Raw genomic sequence first — 21,409 nt, 5'->3', positions numbered from 1 at the left:
CATTCTGGAGGAGGATCCAAGTCAACGGGAGAGCATTCAAATTTACCACATCTATACTAGATGTGATTAATCAGCCCTCCACCGGACTGATCACTGCCCACTGCTCATTCCCTTATTAAGAAATCTTCTACTCGAGCCCTACCTGTCCATATCTCCCAACAAGACACCTGAAAATAAACTAATTACTTTGGGAGGGAGAGGGGAGGATTACAATTTGGATTAAAGGGAATCTTGTCTGAACATAAGTCAAGAGGGAATTTTTACTTTTTGCAGGGTAACTTTGAACTGCTATTCTACTTTGGAAAGTGGCTTGTGTGCACTTTAAAAGCTGCAGTAGCACGGCCAAGATGCTGTAGCACTTCACTGGAGGCACCCCTGCCCCAACAGGAGGAATTCTCCTGCAAGTGTAGCTACCCCACCTCCTTGAGGGGTGGTAGCTGAACTTAGAGCTGCCTACACTGATGGTTAGGTCAGCTTAACTACACGGCTCAGGGACATGAAATCATTTTTTCCCACTCAAGTGATGTAGCCTGGTCACTTAACTTTTTAGTGCAGATCAGGCACGTGTAAAGAATTGAATCTTGGCTCTGAAACCTTTGCTATCTGTGTGAATTCAGAGCAACATCAGCTTTCTTTACTGACTAAAGTTTTTGTTGTATTTAATTCTCACAAGCAGTGTAAACTGACTCTAGCTATAAGAAGCATGACTCTGTTTTACCATATGTATCAAATGAAAAATGATTTGATGTGTTCCAGCTACAAGGTTAATATGATACAAGGGAATAGGTGCTATGTGCCTGGGACCATTACCAAAAATATCACTCAAGGCACACAGGCAAGATTCTCCATAGTTGCAGATCTAGTCCATTTGCATTCCATTACATTCCAGACAGTCTGGTAATTGTCTTTTCTTGTTTGTTTGTTCGTTCTTGAATCCTAATACAGAAGATTTTCACTCTTCTCTTCGTATTCACATAGGAAGAGGTATATAAGAGAAACCTTGCCTCTTTTTAAAAATGTGACTGCAAGCCACACAAATTGTCAGGAGATCTGGAGCAGTTGTCAGTGTTCCCCTGATCATTTTTGGTCAAAAAAAATGCTTTCTTAAAGAAAAAAAAAGTCTCACCCCCCCCTCCTCCAAGATATACAAGTGAGTGGACAGTTGTGAACATTTAGATGTCAGTACACATAAAACAAAACAAAGCACTCCTGGTCTGTAGTTGCGATACATAAAGGTTGTCAGATGCATAAACTAAAATGCCAGTTTAAAAAACAATCCAATGTGATGTATAAGTTGATGTCCCTTTGAGGCACATTTATATCCCCAGCTAGCAGGTTATAGAATTAAAAACCTGTTAGTAAATACTGGTAGAAAAGTAGCATCCAGAAGTCCCAATCAAAATCAGAGACCCATCGTGCTATACATGGCTCTAAACCAGGGGTGCACAAGTGGGGAGCGGGTCCCCTGGAGGGGTGAAATTTCATACAGGGCGGGGTGCAGCAGGATTGACTGCCGGGTTTCAGCTTAATCCGGCTCATTAAAACATTTTTTATGTGTATTCACATTTACGTACCAATTAATGAAGTTTTTACATTCTACATCATTATTTTGTTATGCGTGATGAAGGGTTTGTTTGTTTTTTTAAATATGACCATAACTGAAATTTTCATCCGTTTGGATTACATTAGAGAGATCGGAGGACCCTGCTAATTGCAGGGTGGAAAATGGGGCCTGACATAAAAAGTTTGCTCATGGTTTAGAGCAGGGATGAGTCTTGACCAGGAGTCTCAACAGTAACTGAAAACATGTGGGTTCACAGTATTGTGAGACATCCAGTCTCCTGAAATTCTGTGCCAACTGCACCTAATGACTTCAGCTCTGAGAGAACTGATAATGTGACATGGCAGGATGTATTAACTCAGTCTCTAAAACTGAAACTACATTTGTCTGGCTTCCAAGACAAAAACTTCATTTTAAACAAGATGAATGGTCAACATCTGCCACAAGAACAGACAGCATAGATTAAAATGTTTCAAACTTCTGCTAGTTAGGACTGTGTATTGAGAAGCTGATAGGAATCCCCCACCTCATAGCCTAAAATTAAATGAGTTAAAGCGGAATGTGAAATCAGTTAGAAAGCATAATCCCAGCATCCTGAGGAAATTCCATTCTGCCTATTTAAATCCTACTTTCAATTGGATAGACTGTTTTTTACTTCCCATTCTTAACAAATGCATAGTTGTGTAAATTGCACTGGTAAAGTATCACAGGTTTGTGTGGCTCTTTACAGATGAGATATCAGGCCCTACAGGTTTAGAAGCATGGGTGGGGGTGGGAGGAAATAGACCCCAGGATCCCATACTATCCAATTGATTAGCAGAGAGTTCACAGATAGGTTTGTGGTTTGTTTGTTTTTTTGGTGCTTCCACTGGTGGCGCACATAAAACATTTATTCTGCACTTGGATGGGGGGGAAAAAAAAAAATCTATACATGGGTAGAAGAGATTGAAGGGAACATGCCAGCCAGTCCTTCATAGCCAGCAGCCCCAGGACTACAGCAAGGGAAACTGGAAGCCCCAGCAGCCCTTTTTGGTCAGCTGCCCCTTTTGCTCCCCCCATGCATCAACACTGCTGCCCCTTTAGCTCCCTGGACAGAAGCTATAAAGCACTGCCACAGCACTGCTGCCAAATCCTACCAGCAGGGCCACCAAGGAGGGTAGGGATAGCAGGAGCAAAAAAGTCAACCATGTGTGGGCCAGCTGGGTGTCTGGTTCTTATCAGTACATTGCACTGGCCCACTTTCATCTCTGTTTAGAAGCTATACTGGATAGCATGCGAAAGAGAAGGCAGGGTGGGGTTGCAAATGAAGGCAAGGAGACACGCCTCATCTACACGAGAAAGCTAGGTAGGTACAACCTCCATTTATGAATTTTTAGGGGTCCACAAATGGGGGGGAAGGGGTGGAAACCTCTTATCTGCAGTAGTGATGGCTAGAAGTCAGACTAGTTCAGCAGATTGAAATAGAGAGGAGAGAATCAACATCATGGAAATGATAAAGCGTGACCTAATTTTGCCAGTGAGTCACATGCACTCTTCTTTGTTTGATGTCTATTAAGATTAAATTGTTGGCATTATACAGTGGCAAGTCCCATGTTACCAGGTCAAAGCATTTAGTATACTACTGGTATAATTTAAAACATGGAAAAAACAGTAGTACAGTGCTCAAATGTACCTAAAGCTAGGCATTTTTAGGGAGGTGGTGGTAAGCACCTATTGTTGAGACCACTGATGCACTTCTAAAGGAGGCAACACTCATTCAAAGTGCTGATGTTTTTATTACTGCATTTCATAACATATCTAAATTAAACCTTGCTTTGGGTTGGTCTATTTGGCCACAAAATGTCTCAATTTTGGCATGAAATATTAAAAAACTTCTCGTTTTGTTTGGGGTTATTTTATTGGCCTCTAGACGGCCGATCACCTGAAGTTACACTTTTTTTTCTCCATTAAGCACAGACTAGGAGCTCAGGAGGACACTAGGAAGACATGTTCCTTACCACCAGGAGTTTAACCACTAAAGCCACGTTCACAAGGATGCTCCGAATGGGCATTATGATTCGTCCTCATTTTCAAAAATCAGGGCCTGCACAGGCAGACAATTCAAATCAAACCCACAAGATAATGGCTCACAGGGGGCAACATCTATACTACAGCAATCTGTTGACGGACGTCACCACTGGAAAACTTCTGTTGACAGATTGCAGCCACACATGAAAGTGGATCACTCTGTCAACCCACTCAGTCAACAGAGTGGCCAGAGCGCCCAGCCGCTCTCAAGACAGAACAGCCAACTGGAAACACAGGTGCCCAGTGACCCAGAAGCCCTGTCTTGTTAACAGAAGGACCCCAGAGCAATCAAAGATTCTGCTGAGAAAGGTGTTCTGCCTCATGGCGGAGAGGCAGAAGGCTGTCAGCAAAGGTGCTGAGCTCTGTCGACAGACCACATTTTTAACGTGGACAATCTGCAAGTTCTGTCAACGAATCTGGGGTTTTGTCGACAAAACTCTCTAACGTGGATGTAGCTAGGATGTTTCTTGTAACCAGCCATCACGAAAAATCTTCATAAGAACAGCCATACTAGGTCAGACCAAAGGTCCATCTAGCCCAGTTTCCTATCTGCTAACAGCAGCTAATGCCAAGTGAACTGAACAGGTAACAATCTCTCTCCTGCCATCCATCTCCAGTCTCTGACAAAGGCAAGGGACACTACTCCTTACCCATCCTTGCTAACAGTCATTAATGGGTCTAACCTGCATGAATTTATCTAGCCCTTTTTTAAACCCTCTTATAGTTCTAGCCTTCACAGCCTCCTCTGGCAAGGAGTTCCACAGGTTGACTGTGTGCTGTGTGAAGAAGAATTTCCTTTCATTTGTTTTATATCTGCTGCCCATTAATTTCATTGGATATCCCCTAGTTCTTATATTATGGGAAAAAGTAAATAGATTTTCCTTGTTTACTTTCTCCACACCACTCCTAAGTTTATATACCTCTATCATTCCCCCCTTTAGTCTCCTCTTTTCTAAGATGAAAAGTCATAGTCTCTTTAATGTCTCTTCACATGGGACCCATTCTAAACCCCTAATCATTTTAGTTGCCCTTTTCTGAAGCTTTTCTAATGCCAATATATCTTTTTTGAGATGAGGAACACCACATCCGCATGCAGCATTCAAGATGTAGGTATACCATGGTTCTATATAAGGGCAATAAAATATTCTCCATCTTAATTTCTATCCCTTTTTTCATGATTCTTAACACTGTTTCCTTTGTTGACTGCTGCTGCACACTGTGTGATTGTTTTCAGAGAACCATCCACAATGACTCCAAGATCTCTTTCCTGATAAACTGTACATAAATTAGCCCCATCCTATTGTATGTACAGTTGGGGTTATTTTTTCCAATGTACATTACTTTATATTTTATCGATGTTAAATTTTATTTGCCACTTTGTTGCCCAATCACTCAGTTTTGTGAGAACCGTTTGAAGTTCTTCACAGTTTGTTTTGGTCTTAACTATCCTGAGCAGCTGAATATCGTCTGCAAACTTTGCCACCTCACAGGTACTCCTTTCTCTAGATCATTTGTGAATAAGTTGAATAGGTTTGGTCCAAGGACTAACCCTTAGGAAATGCCACTAGCTACCCATCTCCATTCGGAAAAATCTACCATTTATTCCTACCCTTTATTTCCTGTCTTTTAGCCATTTCTCAATCCATGACACAGTCTTGCCTCTTATCCCATTACAACTGAATTTACATAAGAGCCTTTGATGAGGGACCTTGTCAAAGGCCTTCCGGAAATCTAAGTACCCTATATGTACTTGAGTCCCCCTTGTCCACATGTTTCTTGACCCTTTCAAAGAACTCTAATAGAGTAGTAAGACATGATTTCCCTTTACAGAAACCATGTTGGCTTTTTCCCAACAAATTATGTTCCTCTATGCATCTGACAATTTTATTCTTTACTATGGTTTCAACTAGTTTGCCCAGTACTGACATTAGAATTACTGAGTTGTAATTGGTGGGATCACCTCTAGAGCCCTTTTAAATATGGTGTTACGCTCGCTATCTTCCAGTTCATTGGTTACAGAAGCTGATTTAAAGGCTAGGTTACAAGACACAGATAATATAATCCCAGGCAACTTTACTCCTCAAAATTTTTTGAGTACAGGAACTTCGAACTTGCCCAGGCACTTTGAAGTACCGGCAGGTTAGCCACAGCTACATGAGAGCCGGCACTTCGAAGTTGCCATGTGGGAGAATGAGCTTAATGAAGTGCTCCATATGCAGCGCAGCATGTCATTAATTATCTCCCGACACCCTACTTACCATCCTTCCTTCGAAGTAGGGAGGTAGTGTAGACACAGACTTACTCTGTCTTTTAATTTGGGGTATACATTGACATTGGGCCTCTATGGTGGTGTCTTTAAAAAGTTTCCATGCAGCTTGCAGAGATTTTACTTCAGTCACTGTACCTTTTAATTCCTGTTCACCTAACCTCCTCATTTTTACATAGTTCCCCGTTCTGAAATTAAATGCTGCAGTGTTAGACTGCTGAGATGTTCTTCCCACCATAGGAATATTGAATGTTGTTATATTATGGTCACTATTTCCAAGTGGTCCTGTTACAGTAACCTCTTGAACCAAATCCTGCACTCCCTCAGAACTAAATCAAGAATTGCCTCTCTCCTTGTGGGTTCCTGTACCAGCTGCTCGAAGCAGCAGACATTTAAGGTATCAAGAAATTTTATCTCTACATTGCGTCCTGAGTTGACATGCACTCAGTCAATATGAGCATAACTGAAATCCCCTACTATTATTGCATATTTTTTTTTGATTGCCTCTAATCTCCCTTAGCATTTCATAGTCATTATCTCTGTCCTGGTCAGATAGCCTGTAATATAGCCCTACTGCAGTAGTCTTATTTGAGCATGGAATTTCTATCCATGGAGATTCTATGGAACATTTTGATTTGTTTGAAATTTTTACTTCATTTAATTCTACATTTTCTTTCACATATAGTGCTACTCCCCCACCTATACAACATATTCTGTCTTTCCAATATATTTTGTACCCTGGTATGACTCTGTCCCATTGATTGTCCTCATTCCACCTATTACATCAATATGCTCCTCTAATAGACAGCACTCTAGTTCACCCATCTTATTAGACTTCTAGTGTTTGCATATTAGTACTTTAAACACTTGTCACTATTTATTCGTTCACTCTTTCCTAATGCATTAGATTCTTTTTAATGTGATTGTTGATGGAGATTCTCTAGGTTTTAATCAGGAGGAGAGGATGGAAGAGGATAAAGTATGGGCTGGATCAGCAAAGAAACAGACTCCCTTCTAGGAGAAGTCTCTGATCCACATGCTCCTCTGCATCAATCAGCCTTCCCCCAGGCCCTTAGTTTAAAAACTGCTCTACAACCTTTTTAATGGCAAGTGCCAGCAGTCTGGTTCCGCTTTGGTTTAGGTGGAGTCCATCCTTCCTTTATAGGCTCCCCCATCCCAATACAGTAGTCCCTCAAGTTATGCAAGGGTTGTGTTCTCACATAGGCTCACGTTACTCAAATTTCACATAAGTTGCAGGGCGGATTCTTCCCCAGCAGAACACGCATTCTGCAGCTGGGGAAGCAGCAGCAGCAGCCCCTGAAGCTCCTTTTGAAAGGTAAGTCCTGGGGTTGGGGAGGGAGGGATTTAAGCCTAGGGTGGGTTAGGGCTGCAGTGAGGGCAAGGGGGTGGAGCTGAGTCAGACCTGCACAGGGGGGACTGAACCAGGGCGGGGGACACTGAACAGAGGCCGCAAGGGATTGAGCCAGGGCCAAGGGGAGCAGGATTTTGGGTTAATGAGAGTTAAGCAAAACTTGAAATCGTGCATTTTGAGGGATTATTGTAGTTTCCTCAGCTCCTAATAAACCTAAACCCCTCCTCCCTACACCATTGTGTCATCCACACATTGAGACTTTGAATTTCTGCCTGCTTACATGGCCCTGTGCGTGGAACTGGAAGCATTTCTGAGAATACCACCATAGAGATCCTGGAATTCAGTCTCTTTCCTAGTAACCTAAACTTGACTTCCAGGACATCTCTCCTACCCTTCCCTGTCATTGGTACTAACATGTACCACGACCACCAGCTCCTCCCCAGCACTACACATAAGTCTATCTACATGCCTTAAGAGATCCACAACCTTTGCACCAGGCACGCAAGTCACCATGAGGTTTTCCCAATCAACACACACCCAGCTATCTATGTTTCTAATGACTGAATCACCCATTACTAACACCCGCCTTTTCCTACTGACTGGAGTACCCTCCTCCAGAGAGGCATCCTCCATGCGAAAGGATACTACATCCTCATCTGGAAGGGGGGTCCCTGCTATGGTATGGTTTCCCTCAGCTTCCACTGACTGCTCTCCTACCCTGAGCATTTCCTCCTCCTCAACAGCACAGGGGCTTTCTGACTGGATGTGGGACAATTCCAGGTTGTCTTGGAAAACCTCATCGAACAACCCTCTGCCTCCCTTATCTCCTCCAGTTCAGCCACCCTGGCCTCCAAAGCCTGCAGTTGGTCTCTGAGGGCCAGGTGCTCCTTGCACCGAATGCACACGCAAGCCACCTGACAATGTGGTAGGCAATCATACATGCTCCACTGGAGGCAATACACAGGATCACCCCCACTCTGCTGCTGGGCTTCTGACTGTATTTTCCACGGATAATTAGATTATATGTGGGGTTATTATGTAAATGCAGCACTTTGAGATATACTGAGAGGTAGCCGTGTTAGTTGGCATCCTATCAAAACAAAAAAGCAGTCATGTAGCACTTTAAAGACTAACAACATAATTTATTAGGTGATGAGCTTGTGGGACAGACTCACTTCTTCAGATCATAGCCATACCAGAGCAGACTCAATATATAAAGCACAGACATCCAAAAACTGTTATCAAGGCTGGCAAATCAGAAGAACAGAGAGATGGGGTGTGTGGTGACAAAGGTAAGAGTTAGGTCAAACATCAATGTAAAAAAGAGTCCTTATAATGGGTCAGGTAACTGCTGTCCCTGTTCAAACCACATGTTAATGTGTCGAATTTGAATATCAATGGTAGTTCTGAGCACTCTCTCTGAAGATGGTTGTTAAAGTCCCTTTTCCGCAAAACACAAACTCTCAGGTTTTTAACAGAATGGCCCACTCCATTTAAAGTGCTGGCTGACAGGTTTGTGTATTTGGAGACTTTTGATGTCTGTTCTATAGCCATTCATTCTCTGTCAAAAAGAGTTTGCAGTTTGTCCTATATACATGGTGGGTGGGCATTGTTGGCACATGAGGGCATATATGATGTTAGTTGAGGAACAGGAGGATGTGCCCGTGATTCTGTAATTAACATGGTTAGGTCCAGTAATGGTATCTCCAGAATAGATATGGGGACAAAGCTGGCAACGGGACTTGTTGCAAGGAAAAGTTCCAGGATTAGTGTTATTGTCTGTGGTTGCTAATGAGAATCCTCACAAGGTTGGGAGGTTGTCTATAACAAAGAACAGGCCTGTCACCTATGGCCTTCATGAGTTTGTGATATACACTCATCCCTCGCTATACAAGTGCAATTGGTTTCCAACTTTCTGCTTGCAGGCGAAAACTTCTCAGAGACACTAAATTCCCATTAAAATACACGTAAAAGTCTGTGATTGGTTCCAAGTGCTCCTAGTTTGGCAAAGGAGTGGCATCATGTGGTGCTGCTTTTGAAAGGTAAATAAACCTTGGGTTGTCTGGTTGGAGAGGGTTAAAGGCTGGGGGGCCTTGGGGCCATGAGCGGGAGGGAGAGTTAAAACCTGGCGGTAGTTTGGGTCTGTAGAGCAGATGGGGCGGGGGTGTTAAGTCTGCAGCAGGTTGGGTCATTGGGGCAGGCATGGAGGTTCAGGCTGCGGTGGGTTGGGTCTGTGGGTCTGGTGGGGGGGTAAGGCTGCGGGTGGCTTGGGTCTGCGGGGTGTCAGGCTGCAGCAAGCTGGGTCTGCGGGGTGGGGGGTAAGGCTCGTATTAGTGGGGGGGAGTTCACTCATCCAGTGAGCAAAAGGTAGGTATGTGTGTCCCTCGTTTTAACAAGTACTCCTAAGTCAAGTACTCGTTTAACGAGGGATGAGTGTAGTTTTTAACGTAAAAGTTTTAAAGTGCCAAAAAGTAACTAGCACCCTCCTCTCAAGTTCCCCTCTCAAAACTCCCTCCTGTTTGCAATCACCCTGTTTGCAAGCTCCCATGGTCACCTGCTTGCAGGCATTATATAGCTCTAGCCTTCCCAACTAGTAGCCCCACCCTCGGATACAGCTCAGCCAATGAGCAGAGAGTTCTGGATTTCAAATCCTAACTGCCACCCTCAGCATGTGGTCCCAAGATCCTGTGAATTGCTCCTCCTTCACTTGGAGAGCACCCTTCTCCAAACTCTCTCCTGTTTGCAAGCTCCCTATATAAAGCCTGCAAGTTCATCCCTATATAAAGTCTGCCTATTCTACAGCTAGTTAAGAAGCTAGCAAAGCTAGATTTAAAATACTTTTGGGGTGGTTGAGATTTATGCTAGTTAGGAGTGTAGGGCCACTTATTACAGTTTCAAGCACAAAAGTCATACTTCAGTATATGCTTTCATTTTTAATTGCATAAACATTCATCAGCCTCACTTCTCATGTATGATAAATTGATCTGGAAAGCAGTCACTTGACTCATGGAGTCTAACTACATTTCCTCAATAATAGAAGTACTTTTCCTGGCTTGCTCTCAGCGTAAGTAATATTCCTTGCTCACTGGAATTCAATGGCTCCACTCCATCTCTGCTATTTTTGACTCCTCCTACTTAACAACTGCCCTCATGCAATTAAAACACAAAAACACAAGCTGTTTCTTATTGTGTTACGTATTTCATGGTTTTGCTGGGTTTAGCCAAGTAACTTTTTTATCCCTTCAGCACTGCTGGAGAACTGGGACAATTTTAGGAGCTATTTCCAACTAATCAAAGAATGTTTTCCAATTAAGCTAGGATGAGTCCCAAAACAACCTTTCCCAGGAGGAAAAGGAGGCTTTAGACGCTAATCATGCCTCTCAGAATTTGGAATGCTGATCCACAAAAGGTGTACTTCTTGTAAGAGAACAGAAGGGGAGAGTGGCACCATGATGATATACCACTTCTTTCATAAACAGTGCTCACACACAGAACTCTTATGTGTAACAAAACAAAAGGGTACAAAATTTAAAAAAGATTTTCAAAGAAGTATGATACTGACAGATATAACGACAGGGTTGTATGGCCACACAAGTGACTGTAATTAGAATAACCAACTGTTTTTGTTTCAGCAACAGTTTGCATATGAAGTAGGGCAGGGATCCGACACACCACACTACAATGCAAAAACTATTCCGTAATGGTAAGCTGGTAAAGTAAAGTAGACTCTTCACCCGACACATGCGAGGTCTTAAGCCAGGAATTTCTACAGAATCTAGCCTTTCATTAAAAAGGTGTACTAGACCTTATGGCTCAGACAGTAACTATTCAAATGCCAGCCAAGGCAATATGTTTCCTGGGCTCACAGATTGCTCCAGTTCAGCAACAGACAACCAAGAAGAGTGAATGGGCTGCAGCAGCCCACGACCCACTGGGCTCCCACCTGCAGCCCACTGACCCTGTCTGCCTCTCTCCCCCATGTGCCATTCACACAGTGGGGCAATGGAGCCCCTCACTTTCTATTCCCCCTCTCCCTCCCTCAACACTTTTGGAACACCACAAACTGCCTCATTGACGCTCTGCTCCCATTCCTTCACTTCCTTCCCAGAGTTTGAAAAGCCATAACAGCTGATTCGCGGAATTCTAACTGCGGCAGGGGTGTGAAAAGCACGGACAGACTGCAAAACTTCGAACGTGCTGGGAGGGAGGGGCTGGGACTAAGAAGTGCGGAGCTCTGATGTCCCAATACATGAGAAGTACACAGAAGTTAGGGGGGCTGTCAGGGAGGAAGTCTGCGAGCTGCAGGTTACCCACCATTAACTTAACTCCTTTTTTAAGATACAGGGTACCTAAGGGTAAGGTAATATAAAAACAATTCACCAATGGCAAATGGGACACTTCTCCCACTTTACTATAGTGTTACATAATTATTTAAACCCTGGATTAATTGATTAAAATCCGTGATTAAAACAATCTTTCCTGCTTGCTGATTTTAACAGTGATTTAAAGCACTTCAATTTTAATCTCACCCTGCAGTTGTATTTTGCTTGGGAAATGCTGATATAATGACGGAAACACACGAATATGCAACCGAATACCAAAAGGCAGTACTTTTTTGTTATCCAAAAGGATACACTAGCTAAACTCATTTAAATAGTTATAAAATTTAAGTATACATTTATTGAGATTTTCTATTACTTTTGTAATATGCTTGTGACCCAAGAACCTCTTAGACAAAACTGAAATGGATGTTGAGAGGAATTACACAAGCCTCAAAAGCTGGTGGACATATTCTAGTTCACCAAAGCCAGTATCACACAGATCATTAATATCATTATGAAAAACATGTACATGTACTATGCAAGGAATTACATATCTGTACCACAAGTTTACGTTTGTAAGCATGTAAGGTAAAAGTACATAGGTGACACACACAAGACCAATTTTTCCAGACAGGAAGTAAGAAACATGCATCTGTCTGTGTGGGTATACCTTAAGCATTGTTAGCTAACACAAAGGTTGACAACTTGCATGCAAAACCCAATGCTAACAAAGAAGATGTGCAGTCCACAGGAAAGGAGCATGCAGGAAAACAAGCCATGGAACATTATCCCATTTAGGAGTAAAAACAACAAACATAACCTGGTATCCTGCACCTAAGAAACAGTGTGTTTGCAGTCATGAAAACGGGGGTCTCAGCCAACCTCGACTAAAAATAATGCAGAAGACTTTGCTTGAGGTAAGCTTCTTTTGATAGGAGATTAACCTTTTAGTTAAGTTTAACTTCCAGAAAGCATCTAATAACTTTGTTTTATAGGAAGGCATTTCTTAACCAATGGATGAAGCGGGACTTTGCCCACGAAAGCTTATGCTCCAAAATATCTGTTAGTCTATAAGAACAAAAAGAAGTCCTGTAGCACCTTAAACAATAGTTTGCCTATTTTTTAAATCTTTGATAATAAATTTATTCTTATTTTCACTATACATGTGCCTCTAACTGTGATGTTAAACAAAATCATGATCCTGAGTTAAAATTTACGTGACATGGATTGTTCCTTTATGAATACCACATCTGACAACTGTGAGAGTGTCCAGTGGCTACATGACTGAACACAGCAGTGGTCACTCTGATGCACTGAGCTCAATACGTGTGTATATCACTAGCTGTACATGAATATGAGGACTGAAGAAGCCTGGAACGCGTGTTTGTGCTGTCAAGAGGCTGTTGATCCACAGCAGCTACAGATAAGACTCTTTTACACTAAGGACAGGTAGCAGTGAGCTGCCTCACAAATCATCATACATCATCTTCTGTTTACTAGATCAGTGTTTCACAAAGTGTGGTCTGCGGCCCAGTGCCAGTTCTTGGGGAAAAAAAATAAAATAAAATAATACCAGTCCTTAGAATATACACAAATGATCACTATGTACTATTATTGTGAATAAACAGTGAAAATGTATTCATTTTTAATTATTTTTAATATGCAATTGTATTTTTGGGATACAAAACAAAAGGGGTACTGGAAAAACCAGGTCCCAACTATATAAAATTTGTGAAACCCTTTACTAGATGATTTTCTTTTTACTTGACAAACGTGTCAAATTGCATTTGAATGGAAATTTGGAATTTAATTAAATTTACAAACGTTAAAACTCATGTGTGGTGGATACATGTATCAAATGTGGTTTGCATTTGTAACTGATTTTATTAAACATGAACTATTTCTGTCATTAGGGAATTGAACTGATTGTTTCTGATCACCATATCCCAAATATTCAAATATATTCTAAACACATGAACAGGTGTGTAGCAGGACATTCCAAAGTGCCTATGTGCATCTTCAAACTCCTAAATATCTTTAAATACTTTGCCATCCATGTACTTGACATTGTTCCAAGTAGTTGCTCTCCTCCTCTTCCCCCACCTGTTTTTTATTTTTAGACTTCTTAGAACTTAGAGTGGGAAAGCCTAATTCTCCCGTCATCTTCTCAACTTTGAATGAACTAGTCCCAATTAAGAAAATATTCTCTGCACCTGCTAGCTAATCTTGAAACTAAAGTAAGGCAAAAGATTTTCTGCCCCACAGTAACTGAAAGTACTTTTCCTGTCTTCAACATCCAAAGAGTATTTACAGAAATGATTAAAAGATTGTACTAAATGTAACATTAACATCAGTTGTCATTATTTCAAGTTAATATGACAGGTTTATTTTTATAAACACAATATCTGTTATTAACTGATTTGTATCCGCCTGCCTTAAAGCACTAATCATTTTTCACAACGTAAATGTCTAAAAAGGCACTTCATTCAGCATATCTGCAACACGAATCTATCCAGAATTACACTTGATTTAAAACAAAATAAGTTTTATTGATTTCTTGTATTCTTTTTAGTGCAATGTCAACATAGCAGAAAAGGGAGCTGTCATCCAATACTTTTTGTACTTGGAACACAATGATTGCCATTCGCTTGCCACCCACAATGGGGTTATACTCGTGTAAATAAGGAGCATAGCAGCTCACTTAATAGACACTTGCAGAAACTCTTTTTCTGACCCCCGTCCTATCCAGCTGATTAGTCAGGTTGTATTTCATTTTTTCTTTCTTTCTGTTAAATTCTCTTCACCTCAGTTATCATTTATCAGAATTTTCCAGATCTGCAGAAGTGGGTCTGTCCCATGAAAGCCTATCACCTAATAAATTATACGGTTAGCCCTTAAAGTGCTACTTTCTTTAAAGGATTGCTTTTTTGTTTTATAAAGGCGTTGTAAGAGATCAACTGAAAGCCAGTGATATGCTGGTCATTAATATAATTGTGAAATGTATGTATGAACATACTATGGGGAATTCTGGGTACATACTGATACAAGGCTCAAAAGAAAGAGGTTCTCCCTCTGACTGCAAGGGGAATAGTTGCCTCTCATGTAAATTAAGTATTGTGGAACAAACACAAAGGAAGCTCCAGCATTGTGGAACAAACACAAAAGAAGTTCCATTTCCTGTTGACTTCATATGCAAAAACAAGTTGATGGAGAGCTGTGAAACCAAGGGTGTCGGGGGGAGGATGATCTGAATCCCAGGTCGTCATCCTGAGTCTGGAAACAAAATGAACTTGGGAGATACAAGGAGGAAAATATTTCTTTATTCATTTCACTGCAGTACACCCTTCATGGAGGGAGATTTTTTCTTTTTTTTTTTTTTTTTTTTTTTTTTTAAAAAGAAGTCGGTATCCTGATTTAATTGAAAAGTCAACAAGCTTTTCAGAAGGATTCTGAGGGTTACAAACAAGAGACAAATCATTATAGCCTGCTAAAGTTGTTTACTCTCTTAGAAGCATGTAACACTTCTATTTTATTTGCAAAACACTATCCTTACTCTGAATCACTTGAATCTTTAATAAATTTATTCTAGCTTGTTATACACGTCTCAGTAATACTAAACTGAATTTGAAGCCTCAGCTGAGCCAAACAGGCTTGTTTGTACAAGGTCTCCTCAAAAACTGCAAACTTTGTAATTTCTGAGAGTGTCCAGTAATAGAGGACCAGGGTTAAGACCTGGCACGCACCTTAAGTTAAGCTGTCCAAGTAAAGGACTAGAGCTTATTTGGGTACCTAACAGACTGGTGTGACAGGAAGCAAGACCCAGCTGTGCACCAGCAAGTCTCTCTCACTGAAGCAGGGAGATGATAAGGTGATTGCAGTCCAAGAAAGCATCACAAGATCTCAGGAGGGATTTGAAGAACTCATAGGCTATGGTTACATTAGCGAGTTTTGCAGGCAAAACCTGGTTTCATTGACAAGACTGATGGAGTGTGCACACAAAATGGGATTTGTCGACAGTATCTTGACAAAGCTCAGCACTTTTGCCAGCAGAGTTCTTTCTCTCAGCCATGAGGCACAACATTTCAAGGGAAAAAAAAAAAAAAAAAGGCTGTGTGGATGCTTGGGCGGGGGGCGGCTTCTTTCAACAGACAGGGCATCCACAACACTGGGCAGCCCTGTCTGCTGTGCTTTGGGGTGCCTGTTGTGTCCAGAGAGCAGCCGGGCAGTCCAGCTGCTCTGCTGACACAGTGGAGCGCTCTCCTGATTGGATTTTGTGCATGGCCACACTCTGTCAATAGAAGTTATGTTGGGAAATCTCTTCGGACAGGGACTTCTGCCATCAGGGCACTGTAGTGCAACTGTAGCCACAAGGTAAGTCTACAGAGCAAAATAACCAATTCAAAACAGTTATCTCCAAGCCCCAGTCAACTGATTCAGGACAGCACTCTGAGACAGGAATGTCTACACTGCTATTTTTAGCCCCATAATGCAAGCTTGCTGTGTAAATATACTCATGTAGGTAGTCCGTTGTGTCTGTCCAACGATGATGTCTTGAGCTTGCACAGGCTCATCGATTGTGGACTCGCATGTGGCTGACGAGTCCAAGCTCTGAACGGCATGAGCTTCCACAGTGGGGGCAAGGGAATTGTCCTGGCTCTGTTGGTGCGGCTGCTGCTATTGCTTTCTTCCTCTCATGAGCACCAATACGCGTACGCGTCGCTGCTCTTCAAAGTTGTCATACGCATGTCGTACAAGAGCACGCCAGCCTGTTTGGTCTTTTGCATGCTGCTCTAGCTGATCTGGTTTTAAACCAGCATGAGCAGTGTTGGCCTTCATGTAGTCTTTATACCTCTTGCGAGGCCTACCTTGATTCCTTTTGCCCTGGGAGAGTTCACCGCAGAGGAGTTGCTTATTGCCCAAGTAATGTACAAAACCAAACAAGTTAATGACCTTTTATTCAGCCTTTATATCTAAAACTTATTGCAATAGATTATTATATTACACTCCATGTTCTTAATGAAAAGGTGCTTCTGGTACAAATATGGCCGAAGATATGCTTTATTCAAGGTAACTCAGGTAAGCTATCACTGGAAAGGTTATCATTTACTGGGTATAACTATCCTATTTCTATGGCTATGTCTACACTACAGTGATCCATCAACAGAAGATATCCTCTGACAAAACATTTGTCGACAGATTATGGCAAGACTGCAAAGCGGACTGAAAAAGCGATCCACTCTGTCAACAGAGAGACCTCCCCACCACTCTCTCAACAGAACAGCCAACTAGACGCACAGCAGCCAGGGCTGCCTGGTGACCCGCAAGTCCGGACTGTCAACAGAGGGCCCCCAGAGCATCCACACAGCTTTTTTGTCAAGAAAGACATTCTGCCTCTTGGGGGAGCGGCAGAAGGCTGTGAGCAAAAGTGCCACGTACTCTTGATAGAACGCATTTTTAGTGTGGAGGCTCTATGTGCCGGCATTTAGTCGACAAAACTCTCTAGCGTAGATCTAGTTTACGTGTGTATCTTTTTTGTTAAATCAGAAGTTCGGAATACTGACTGTGTATCTGCATTGCAATTACGCTACTTTGGGTGACGCCCACAGCTAGCGCTGGAAAAGTCAGACTAGGCCGATGGCACTTCAGGGAGGACAACGGTCAGTGAAAAGACTTGTCTTTCCCACAAGACACTCGTACTGACACTGACTCCTGGATGCCACGATACTATAGAGCCAGGTGACTGTCGTGATACTAAACTTCATGACCAGGTCTACACTAGCCCAAATGACCATTTCGAAGATTACTATTGAAGCGCTGAAATGTATATTCAATGCCTCATTAGCATGCTGCCAGGCACGGCTCTTTGAAATTGCCGCTTTTCGCTTTTGTCAGCGGATAGGAATAAGGGGATTTCGAAGTTCCTGGGGTCCTTTCAAAAAGGACCCCCCCCGCCGTCTGGACGAGCCGCACCACAGCAAAAAGCGGCAATTTCGAAGACCCGTGGCTGGCGGCATGCTAATGAGGTGCTGAACATGCATTTCAGCGCCTCATTAGTAACCTTCACAGCCCATCTGGGGGCGCTGAACTTTTTCAATGGGAAGTGGGAGAATTAAACAAAGGATTCTCTCCTTGTTCCCTGGAAATCCTACATGAGGTAGGAGGAAAACAATCAAGTTCTTCAGTTTGCACCTCCTCCATCTCCCCCACCCAAGGAGATACTGGAAAATATCTGGAAACAAAAGGATTAAGACTGAGGTGTAATAGGAACTGCTGGATGCTTGGCTTGTGAAGGAATCTACTTAAAACAATATCTACCTAATCTATCGAAAACAATATCTAGGATGCAGAATTATTTGTAACCATTTTTTCAATGAATCAAGTTTAGTCTGTGTGATTTGCTTCATTTTCTTAGTAATCTGCTTTGTTCTATTTGCTATCCCTTCAACCACTTAAAAATACATCTTTCTTAGTTAATGAACTTATATTATAACCCAACTTATGTAAATTCTAACTGGGGGGAGGAGGAACTTGTGCATACCTTCCTCCATACTATGGGAGGGAGTGAATTTTTTATAATTTGGGGGTTTCTCTACAAGGAATGTGAACTGCTGTGTGCTGTGGCAAACCCTTTAAAAGGAATCTTCCCAGAGCTGATCATAGGGTCTGCATCATTCTGTAATGGGGTATGATCCTGCTCGTGCGCGCTCTGGAGGAGGTTTAAGAGCCTGGCTCAGCAAGATAGGGTTAAAGGCGGTCCAGGTTGGCAGAAAAGACAGGTTCAGCTCACAAGGTGATGTTTCAAGGGGCAGAAGTCCATCCCAATTATAAGCAGTTTTTCATTTTGTTACAGAAATCATACCATTCTTTGGTTTTGGGTCATAAATATAATAGAAGTGAAACAAATATAAAAAAAATTAACTTGATGACATTATCATCTTGGGAAAGGATTTCTCTTTAAAGACCATTCACATAAGGTTGTTTAAAGAAAATGTCCAAGAACAACAACAGAAGAAAAAGTGGTTCTTTATTTATATATTGGACAACACACTTCCCTGTTTAGCTGGCTTCCCCTTTTGTTGTTAAAGATGAGGCCTTCACGCACACTAACTAGCAAGAGAAAAGTGTTGTAAAAACAAACAGGAAAGTAGGATTTTTAAGCCTTATTTTTTAAGCAGCAAACACACTGTGTCCATTAACTAAGAGGACAGGGAGGATAAAGTATTAAGGACAGAATACATTTTTAAAGCATACAAACTTTTACAATTTTCTTATCTGTGATATCTTTTCGGCTCCTGCTGGTTCACCGAAAAAGATCACCCTGCAATTTCAAAAGTGCTATCGAGTTCAATGAAGCTTCTGAAATCTGTTTCTTCAACTAAACAGAGCTCCAAAAATGAATTAACACAGGGGAATGCCTGTCCCCAACACAAAAAACCTGGAAAAAGGGCTCAATTAGAAAATAACTACTTTGAAAAAACGTATCGTCAGAGTAATTAATAAGCAGGCAAGACAATCAAGAGTTTACTTATCTCGTTCCAAATCTAGTAGTTTAATTCCACCCTCTTTGGTTGTATTCAGCGCTCTCCAAAGGCAAAATGTATCACCCACCTCACATACCAAATAAAGTTAATACTTTTAATGACCTTTGCCTGGAACCTGCTGCTTCTGCTTCACCATCCCACAACTGATCAGTCCACAGCTACAGTCAGTTCTTAAATCTGATCCCCAGCTCACTTTTATCACTAGTTATTGCCCAAAATTCTGCACGCCCCCATCAGCTGATAAGAAATGCTGGAATAATTTATAAATTTAGAATAAATCATATTGGATATGTGAGCCTCTACTTTGTGTTGACCAACCAGGAAAAATAAAAGTCAGCAGGTCATTTCCCATTACCTCATTTTAAATAAGATTAAAATGCTACTTTAAGCATTTTGGTGACCTGTCATGACAGATTACATAATAAAATGCTACAGATCCAATTTTCAGGACATTCCATTTTCATATCTCCCCCCCAAGGCAATCTCCGAAAACCTCATATACCCGTGATTAGAAAGTCTACAAGCATTCCCCCTCCAGCCTCTATTTTTCAAGTATATATCTAAACCCCACTGACTGAAGTCGTCATGCCAAAGCCCAGCACAGAAGCCAGGCATGCACACCCCCTCACCAACTCCCTTCCTCTAGAAGCATTAACAAAGGGGGAAACCATTCAAAACAAAACACTTGTGGCTCTTCCTTTCTGTGCCAGCTTAGCTACCAGTGTCATTTGCAAGAGACAGGCAATGCACATTTCCAGCCCAGTTCTCCAACAATCCCAGTCCTTCCTTGTTTCTGTTCCTCAAATCATATTATTGTACCCGCCCCATCTCGCCCCACATGAATACTTCATCTCGCCTGGCTTCATTTCCACATTAGGCCAAACAGTATCCTGCCCCATAGAATCACAGCGCTGGAAGGGACCCAAAGAGGTCCTCGAGTCCGGTCCCTTGCCCCAAGAAGGATCCACCCTGAGCTCCCTCGGCTCCCACCCGGATACGTGCGGAAAAACACAAAGCCGCTCGCCAAGGGAAAGTCACCCGGCCAGGGGACAGCGCAAGGTCGCGCACGCGGCGAAGAACAGCGCAACCCCAGCAGCATCCCCCCCTCCCCCCGGCACACGCTTTGCAGCCGCTCGCTTGCATTCACCCTCGCGAGGAGCGCTCCAGGCAGGCGCAGCGAGGCGCGTTGCTAGGCTGCCCGCCCATGCGCGGCGGACTTTGCATTCCCCCACCCCCGGCTGGCGGGGGGCTGAATGGTGCGGGGCGGGAGGGCCGGGCCCGGGGCTGCAGGGCGAGCCACGAGGGGAGCGGCTGATGCATCTGCATGCTCGGCGAGAGGCGGGGGCGCGCTGCACGTACGGGGAGGCGCCGGGGAGGGGGAACCAGCATTCCTGAAGGGAGAAGGCAGCTGCGTCAGTGAAGGCCTGGGGGAGCTGCACGCCGGGGGTGGGGGGACCACAGACGGCCCCTACGACGGGAGGGGAGAGACGTGCAGGTTGGGGGGAAGGGAGCTCGGAGCCGGGCTGGGGGCAACCTAGGCGTGGAAGGGCAGCCGCGTGCCCGCAAGGAGCGGGGGGGGGGGCTAGGCCGCGTGCCCGGCAGGAGCGGGGTGCAAGCGGGGGGCGAGCTCCAAGGAGCCGGGCAGCGCGCGGTGGCGGCAGCAGCCACGCGAGGGCCTGCAGCAAGGAGCGGGCCCAGAGTCGGCTGCCCCCGCCCGCTGTGGAGCCGGCCAGAGGAGGAGCAGCTGCAGCTGGAGGGGGGATTGGTAGCAAGTGGGGAGCGCCGCGAGCCGGGGCGGTCACCTGGGGCGCTGAGCAGGAAGTCCAGGGTGCTGTGCCGCGCTGCTGCTGCTGCCATGGCGAGGCGGAGCCCTGTGCCATGCCTGGTGGCGGCGGCCGCTGCTGCACTGCGAGTGCCACTGCCGGAGTGTGTGTGTGTGTGTGTGCGGGGCTGCTGCGGCGCAGCGTGTGCGCCGGCCGGGCGGCTGCGGAGCCCGGGGGCGGGACCCGCCAGCACCGCCCACCCCGCGGGGGAGGTAGGGAGGCGAGAAAGGCTGTGTTTCCGCGAGGGACAGAGGCTAAAGGGAGGGGACTGGGGGGCGCCTCCCCCCTTCCCGCCACCCACAGAGACGGGGCAGTAACCAAACGGCACACAAAGGCGGGCCTCGCTGCCCTCCCACAACCCGCCTGCTCAGTTGGCGGCCCCAGCCTTGCACCCGCGCTAGGGGAGAGGAAGGGTGAGCTCCTGCGTATGGGGGGGGCCCTTAGGCCGGGATCCTGA

General features: G+C 43.9%; 1 protein-coding gene across 1 annotated transcript in view; it reads right to left on the bottom strand.

The window, feature by feature from the left end:
• SMS (spermine synthase) overlaps positions 1 to 21,148 on the bottom strand; it is a 95,693-nt gene extending 74,545 nt beyond the window's left edge. Inside the window, exon 1 of the mRNA XM_074994245.1 lies at positions 20,932 to 21,148. Within this exon, the coding sequence (XP_074850346.1) occupies positions 20,932 to 20,986 (55 nt within the window). The 5' untranslated portion in view covers positions 20,987 to 21,148. The remainder of the gene's footprint in view (positions 1 to 20,931) is intronic.
• Positions 21,149 to 21,409: the final 261 nt, after the last annotated feature.

The sequence above is a fragment of the Carettochelys insculpta genome, chromosome 1, assembly GCF_033958435.1.
Source record: "Carettochelys insculpta isolate YL-2023 chromosome 1, ASM3395843v1, whole genome shotgun sequence".
In the NCBI taxonomy this organism is placed as follows: domain Eukaryota; kingdom Metazoa; phylum Chordata; order Testudines; family Carettochelyidae; genus Carettochelys; species Carettochelys insculpta.
Note: the sequence above shows the minus strand (reverse complement) of the source record. Positions and strands in the feature narration are given on the sequence as shown.